The sequence below is a fragment of the Limulus polyphemus genome, unplaced genomic scaffold, assembly GCF_000517525.1.
Source record: "Limulus polyphemus unplaced genomic scaffold, Limulus_polyphemus-2.1.2 Scaffold1098, whole genome shotgun sequence".
Taxonomy (NCBI): domain Eukaryota; kingdom Metazoa; phylum Arthropoda; class Merostomata; order Xiphosura; family Limulidae; genus Limulus; species Limulus polyphemus.
The window spans coordinates 63,441-72,318 of record NW_013666708.1 but is presented as its reverse complement, the minus strand read 5'-3'; the positions used below and the strand labels follow the sequence as shown (position 1 = coordinate 72,318).

Here is an 8,878-nt window from a genome sequence, read left to right as displayed (position 1 = left end):
CTACTATTCGTTGGTTAAAGAGTAGCCCCAGAGTTGGCGGTGGATAGCAATGACTAACTGCCTTTCAATGCTAAATTAGGAACGACTAGCGTTGATCTGTTTTATTTTATCAAATCAAATAACTTCTTTAATAATATATTGTGAAAATATTTTATGTACAGAATATAATTTGAATTTATTAACATCTCGATATTACTACCACTATAACTAACGTTAATGTTGTAGATGAGTTCCTAACTAGATAATTTATCAAATAAATAAAAATAAGCAAAATATATAATTGAAGCTATTATTATTTAGTTCTAAAATGAGTTTTACATCCATATGGATTCTAAACATGAATAATGTACATTTTATAAGCTATTAAACTTTTCAATTTGCAAAATCTGACACATAATAATATTGGGTAGGATGTATGTATTAATATTGTCATATATTTATTGTGCGTTGGAATCGAATACGTTGTTGAAGAAGTTACACCAGTGCAAGTCAGTCGACAGTTTAAATAATGGATGCTGACGTGTGGAGTTTTCTCTTGTGTATAGTGACCGGTTTGGTAATATTTGAAATATAATCTTAATTCATATATATTAATATTTTCATGTATCAAGAAACGATGTTAACTTATTAAGTGCTAAAGTGAACAATAAAATGGAAAGATCTTAAGCTTTCACTTGTAAGAATAATAGTATTACTATTATTACTATTACAAAAGATTAAAATTCAGTCGTATCATTAAGGCCTAACTCATAACTTTTGAGTGTTAATGTTACTCTTTATTTTTAGTGTTACTAGACGTATTAACCATTGGCGTAGTATTGTTAGTACTAGTCTGAAATACAACCTATAATGTTGGGTTTCAAGATATGCTTTAAGTTTTTAGTTCAGTACCGATTTACCTGGCAGTGTTACTAGTACTACTACTACCAGTTCTGTTACTTATAGTTATACTATTACTATTAGTGATGCACAGGCTGAAGCGGTATATAATATGTGTCGAGGTTTTTATTTCTCTATTGACTATTATATTCTTTAGGTTGGCCCTTTTGTAATTGAATTTTGAAATACCAATAAAAGATTAATTTGATATAGTATAAATTTTTTATGTATATTTTGTAAGTATTAGTAGTACTAGTATTGATTATCATAAATATGGTAAATATGTACATAATATAGATATTTTATTTATTTGAAGGGCTGGGCATGGCTTTGTTGTTAGTGTGGTGAGGAGTGATCTGAGAGTCCATGGTTAATGACCATCCATGTGGTTGGTCTGATGTCAAAGCCATGTGATCTTGCTTAGTAATGCAGATGCCATTTTGACAAAAGGGCAAACAATAGTGAAGCGAGTAAAGTTCCGAATACGTATACACGTGTTACTGCTGTAGCTGCTGTGCAAATTCTTCAATTACCATTTACATATTATTGTTTGATTGTCTAATTATCAATTGCAATGTCTCATGAATATGTAGAGAACTTGTCAGCCAAGGCATTAGTCAGATATCAAATAAAGTTATAGTTAATTGGGCTTGATTCTTGTCTCTACTGATGGTACATAGCTGGGGTGGTCCTTTATATTTCCTAAAATAATAATAATAAAAACTGAATAGACCATACATTTAAAAATCACATAAAGGTAAGGTTTTTAATCTGTTTGAGTTCCATTCAAAATGCTAAGATTGATAAGCATTATGGCTACTAGAGTTAATATAATATCACACCATCAGACGAAAGTTCAGTGAGAATTTTTCTATCAAGTGTATGAAAGGAATAGGATTTCCCCTTTGTTGCACTATTTCTTTGCCTCGTTGCTATGCAGACATCGTATTGTGGAGGGAAAAGTTCCCAGATGTCTGACCTTGCCAATTATTTCAAAAGAAAGATGATAATAACAAATCACATTGCATTTTGCAGCTCTGGATGCATTATAAAAGTGACAGTCAATTTTTCCTACTTGATTAGAGTACCAGATTTTGTGATAGGTGCTGTCAAATATCTGTCTCCCCCTATAGTTTATCAGATTGAAATTAGGGAGGGCTTAGTGTAGGTGCTAGTGTAGCTTTAAACAAATATCTAAAACATTATTTTGAAGAGTGATGTTTCAAAAGATTGGAGACTAGCTACTGGTACCAATTCTTCAGGGAGGAAGTAGACAATGTATAAGTAATTAATGGCCAGCTAGTCTTATTTCAGTGATTAGGAAATTATTAATCAATAAATAAATTGTACAATAGCACTTTGGCAAATTTACTATTATCATAGATAGTTAGCACTGATTTATAAAGGTAAGTTCATAAAAATTTTAATTTCTTAGAAAGCATTACATTAAGTCTAAGCATAGGTAATGCAGTGGATTTGGTGTACTTAGACATTCATTACTAAAGGTGCTGAAGTTTTATAGAGATTTAGACTGTTTGCGAGCTGGGCTAATACTTATAAGATACCTTTAAAATAAAAATAAGGCTATACACTTTGGTTTTCAAAACATAATTTATTTTAATACCCTTACAGGGAAAGCTCTAGGTGTAATTGATGAAGAATAGACCTTAACAAGTCTGTAAAGCCTACTAGACAATATATTTTAACTAGTAATAAAGCAAACAGGATTTTAAGTTTTATACATAGATAAACTTAGTGTAAGCTGAAGGAAGTTATCAGTTCACTTTATAAGGTGCTGGTTTAACTTTGTTTATCTGAGTTATGAAAATATCTTGAGTTAAAAGAAGGACGACCAGGATAATTCCAGGTTTGGAGTGATTGTCAGGAGGATAAAAGTTCTAATCTTGGGACATATTTGTGCTGGTCAGGAAAAGTGCTCAAGGAGATGTGAATGAGACTAATTAAGGCTAATTAATACAATCTTAAGACAACAAGGGATCATTTGGTCCTTCAAGGCTATTATTGCCTACACATACACCCTCAAGAAAAGTAACAATTTAAACCCACTCTTTATTTTACAGGAAATAATTGATTCATGTAAAGTGAACAACCTTGTTAGAAAAACAAAACTTTTAACTGGAGCCTAGCCTGTCTTCTACATCTTAGTTGCCTAACCATTTCCACTATTAAGTACAACAAAAGATGAAATGATGCATCAATACTATCAATTCCCTTAACTAACTCTATAAATTAGAGGAAAATTTATATAGTGTGGCAATATTTTTGTAATTGTAGAATTTATCTTAAAAAATTATACATAAATTTAAACTTTCATTGTTAAAAGTATACAGTGAAATAAAATGAGAAAATACATAACATGCATATTTGACTACTTGACAAAAACCACTAATTAAAGTATTCATTTTTTATTTATTTTTTGTAGCTTTCCTTAGTGAAATGTGAATTGTCGGCTGAAGAATGTTTACAGCTTGGACTCCGTAAATCAGATTTAATGTGCAGTTGGTGTGATCAACTTGTAAAACATGACTTGGATGTTTTGGTAGATAGTTGTCATCAGTGTTGTGGAGCTAGTGGTTCTAAAGACCCTATTAAGGTGATATACAAGTTCTTTTTATACTTGTTGTTTTTTGTGATTTAATTATCACAGTTATTTTACTTAGTGTAATTAAAACTTGGGGCTTTCATCATGGAATTTTTTAAACAAGTACTTACAACTTGCATCGTGGACAACTCTTTGCTTCATTGAGTACTCTGTTAGTAATTTCACCTGATGTTTTGAAAGAGACTGAGGGTTAAACTAAACCACATAAATCATGAGAAGAATATCTGAAAGGTTGCATTTGACTGTAGTTGTTAAGATGTAAAACTGTCAGTGCATGTATTTTACATAAGAGGTGTTATCAAATGTTTTCAGTGTTGTTTTGGGGCAATTGAAATGCAAACGTAGTAAACTGGGAAGGAGTGTGTGCAAAAGAATGCATGTTTGTACAGCCTATATATATATATATATACCATACAGGTAGGAAGATGTCTCTACAAAAAATGTTTGTTTTTGCACACATGAAGTATCATGAACTTAGATGAACGATAAAGTTGTATAACATACAATGTCACAGAAGCCTCAAGTGTTCGATGCCTGCTGATTATAACTACAAGTGGTGCATGTTTTATGATAAAATACTTTTTTTATTCAGTACAAAATTGATAATAAAGCAGTTATAACTTGTGAAAAAAGCATCTTTAGCTAATTACCATAAATGTTAGTAGCTAAAAGAAAATTTGTTAGCATAAATATGATGCTAAACTTGGTCAAATAAGAAAAAGTTTAACTACTGCTACTCGCTTATTTTATAATTGTTGCTCACATTTTCACCTGTCAAACCACAAAAAAATTACAGAAAACATTAGTAGTGTAAACATCTTATCCACAGACTAGCAGCACAGATAGAATTTACTTTGCAAAAACTGTAAGTTTATCCTTGATTTTCATCTTCACACTTTCACCTGATTTAAAATTTTTATAACTCCAGAGACTACTGTTCATATAGTTTTATCATCATAACCTAGAAGAAGGCTCATGCACTAAATAATATTGGAAGAGACCTATTAAGTAATCCTGTGAAAAAAATGAATTAAAATAGTTATGAATTTTGAAATATTGATAAAAATGAAACCTAATTAATCTGAATGTTTTCAGCTTTTATTTTTAACCCTAATTTACAATGAGTATTTTAAATTTTTGAATATTCTGAATTTAAATTTAAATATTTTTTCTTTTTTTTTATAGTGAATTTGACAGGTGTAATAACATAACTGGTCCTTCCTAAAAAAATCAAGGAACACAAGAGAATTTATTACACCTTTATTAAAGTGGTGTATAAATTACACAAGGAGTCTTAAAATAGTTAGAAAGTTGCATTTATATTTATTAGTGATTCTTTGTGGAAATTTTAAATAAATTTTCTATATAAATATAAAGCTTTATGTTAGTACTGCGTAGCAGTAAAATCTAAACATTACTGCATATCATCATCTTTCTTTTCTTTTAAATACTGTTACAACCATTTGTAGACACTTTAACAGAACTGAACCCCATCATTCAAGGATATTAAGATGAGATATTAAATCTGAAATTGCAATAATTATCAGTGATAAAGTAACAAATAAATTTACCTTTAGTTAACAAAAGTTTTGTGATTCAAAGAAACTAGTGATACATTTACATTTAAAAGAAGATTGCATTAGGAATTAAATTATTTTTGTGATATATACTTATTTCAGGATTTCATGAAGGTTGTTTGATTCTATCTGTGTGTGTGTATATATACATAAGGTTGAAATTATAGATCTCTAAAATTCAGGTTTATTACAAATTGTGTAATTACATTTCTAAAGATATTATTTCTTCTTTACAAAACTTTAGGTAAATTATGTAAAAATATTAGAATGCCAAATTTTCTTCATTAAAGTTCTCTTTTCAACATCAGTATAATTATACACACTTTTTGGTTTCATTACTTTATATTTGTGTGCAAATTTAGTTCAATTTCTCCTTTAATGTCGTATATTAGGAAAAACATTCACAATCAGAGTTCATTCCAATGGTCACCAATTTTAGTGTATACTTGAAAAATTTCTGTCTGTATTTTTGTGAATCAGATTTTACATTTAAAATGTACTACTCAGAAAAATGCAAAAATAAAAATGTATTAAATTGGACTATGGATATGAAGATTCATAGTTTGCATCCTGTTGCTTGAAAATCACACTCCACACTTTGTACCCATGGGTGCACTAAGCGAATGATTACACAGGCCTGCAATGGTTTCATTGTTTTGAAATTTTTACATGTTCTACGGTAATTCTTGTATGCTGAATTGAAAATATCCATTTTTCTTCATCATGTACAGATTTTTCACAAAATGTCATGTATACTTTTACATAAGTGAATCATTTTCATTGAAATTGGGTCACATTTTGTTATGCTTAAAATGTTGACAAATTTCTCTAGACCAATCGCGACTTGAGAGTCTTATTGATCATTCTAGAACCTACAAGAAGCACCGCTAGTATATAAACAGTTAACAGGCCGCATGACATGTCATTTCTAGATAGTGTTTGTTTGTGCGTGCACTTTGAGATTATTTGTTTTTTCTTTTCAGTATTATTTATTCATTGCTATGTCAACAAGAGGTTGAGTAAATGACCCAAACATATTCTGTTATATTTGTGGTAAATTTGTTGTGAAGAAACAAAGGCAAAACATTACAGAATTCATCAAAAAAAGTGTATTACACGTATTTTGGAATAAAACTTGGGGGACCAAGACAAATCATGGGCTCCTCACAAAGTTTGCACCATTTGTGTCGAAGTGTTTAGACATTGCACTAAAGGTAAGAAAAAGTCTTTGCCTTTTGGAATTTCAATGGTCTGGCATGAGCCTAGAAACCATGGAGATGACTGCTATATTTGCTCATGTAACATGCAAGGGTACAACACTCGAAATAAAAATTAAATTTCTTATCCCACCTTCAGTCTGCTATGAGACCTGTTGCTCATGGACCTGATGTACCTGTACCTATTCACTGGAGACTCTTAATACAGTTTCATCTGATTCTGAAGCTGATGTCAATAGAAATGATGATAGGGATCTTTTTCAATCTTAAACGTCTGGTGAACCACAGCTTTCACACAAGGTGAACTTAATGATTTAGTGAGAGATTTGGGCTTTCCAAAGGATTTTTCAGAGATTTTTCAGGTCCAGACTTTGGGCTAAGACCTTACTTTCTCCAAGGACATCATTTTACTGGTACAGAAATTGTGAGAAAGAGTTTGACATCAATGTTCTTCCCTTTTCTTCAGTTTGTTTGTATTTTTGTTAACAAACATAATTATAAAAAATGTTTATTGTGGTAAATGAAATAATAATTTGATGATAAGTAAGTTTTTCTTTCTTCCCGATTTGTAAAACATTCTTACATAATAGAAAAAAATTAATATTATTTTCAAAATCTGCATAGCTGAATTATGGAAAATCCGTTAGTAAAACCAAAACAACTTTTATGAATTTATAACTTTCTAACTTTTATACATTCGCAGGCCTGTGTTATCAAATTCTAATATTCAATTAGTGTAACCAAAGTGCTGTGTATTAACTTTCTTCTCTTTAGCTTACGAGTTCCAACTTGGGACAGCTTATGTTGACAGCCTTTGTGTAGCTTTGTTTTATATATATATATAGGTCATTATGTATGAATGATCATACCACTCTCCAAGATATTCAAATAATTAAACAAACCAAACTTCAAGTTGAGGAAACTGAATAATCTTTGTGTTGCTGAGTTGATATTTACCTCTGCTCAGAGCAAGCTTTTTAGAGTAAAATAAAAATCAATCGGGCAGTCAATAAAGCTAATTAAATACACCTTTCTTATATTTTTACTTATAAAGATTATAGCAAATTGTTTGACCAATACTGTTAATGAAATTAACAATATATAAACAGTATACATTACTTAGGCAATGCAGAGAAATGAGCTATTACTTTGAATTACTATTGTAAAAATACATTTCTTTGGATAATGTAACCTTTATATAACATGTCTGTTTTTTCTACAATTCTAACTCTCCCTTACACTTCTTTTGGCCGATAAAAAGTCAATAATCTGTTACTGTGTAATGTTTGAGGAGAGTAACATCTGTGACAATTCATTAGTGACTTACTATTTGAACCATGTTAAGAAGTAGTAGTAATTTTCCTATAGTATAACCAAAAAGTAATGTTTATAAAGATAGTAAATAGAAAATAATATCTGAACTGTCCACGAAAATATAATAATGTTAAATGTAATACAAAGAAAGCATGCTAAACATAATACTTGGTATGTTTGAAATATTAACACTTACTTTATCTATCCCCTGTTTAACAAACATATAGAGATGGCTAAATTTTCTGTAAAAGCCTAGAAAGAAACTTGATAAGCCTCTATGAAGTAGAAAATTCAATAAAAATATTACTTAGAAAGGAAGGTTGCAACACTTATTAATATGGCAAAGTAATCATAAAAAGAATAAAGAACTAAATTAATGACATATCACACTAAATACATCATTCTTGTATACCAAATATTATCTGTTTATATTAGTTTAAACTAATGAAAGGTAAAATCAGGGGTGATCCATACATTAAGGCAGTTAGTTCACCATTGCACTAAACAATATCCCAAGGATTAAAGGTGTAGATATGAAAGATTTTCAAAGGTTGTGAAACAGTAAAATTTCTAAACCCCTAACACTGTTGAATTTCCCATAGAATTGAATGAATCTTGTGTTTAAAATGTGCAATGAGAAACCTTGACTATGAAAAAATGTAAATGAGATTACAAGTTCTGTTGACTGTTTTATAATGGTGAACAAATTTTATTGCAAATAATAAGTTGAGAGTAATAAACATACTAACTTGTTTGAAATATTTGTATTTGGGAATGGAAAGTTTATAACTTCAAAGTTGAAAGTTTCTGTTTTATTAAAAACTTTAAAATTGAATGTTTGAATGATATTAGGTCGTCAAGAAATTAATATCATTTTTGTTTTGGATGAAAAAACCTGAACAACTTTTATATCAAAACAAAACATTTATTAAATATAATAGTCTTTATTCTTATTGATGATGCTTTTTCATCTTGCAACCAGGTTGTTATTGCCCTGATTAAAGAAATCATTTGGCTTTGAAGCAAAAATATGTCAATGTCTTCTTTAACACCTTCCACATTTGCATACATTTTCCCATTAAGATGGTGTTGCAGCGAACGAAAAAGATGGTGATCTGATGGTGCCATATCTAGATAATATGGTGGGTGGGGGAGAACTTCCCAACCCAACTCTATAATCTTGTGTTGTATCAAACATGCCACTTGTGGATGTGCATTGTCATGGAGAAGAAGAACATCTTTCTGATTGATGAGTGAAGGGTGTTTCT

The 8,878-nt window shown here is 30.0% G+C and overlaps 1 protein-coding gene across 1 annotated transcript in view; it reads left to right on the top strand.

The window, feature by feature from the left end:
• The first annotated feature begins 437 nt into the window (after positions 1–437).
• Positions 438–8,878, top strand: part of LOC106462120 (selenoprotein F-like) — a 14,139-nt gene continuing 5,698 nt past the window's right edge. The window contains exons 1-2 of the mRNA XM_013922009.2: positions 438–556; positions 3,323–3,493. Of these exons, the coding sequence (XP_013777463.1) occupies positions 509–556; positions 3,323–3,493 (219 nt within the window). The 5' untranslated portion in view covers positions 438–508. The remainder of the gene's footprint in view (positions 557–3,322; positions 3,494–8,878) is intronic.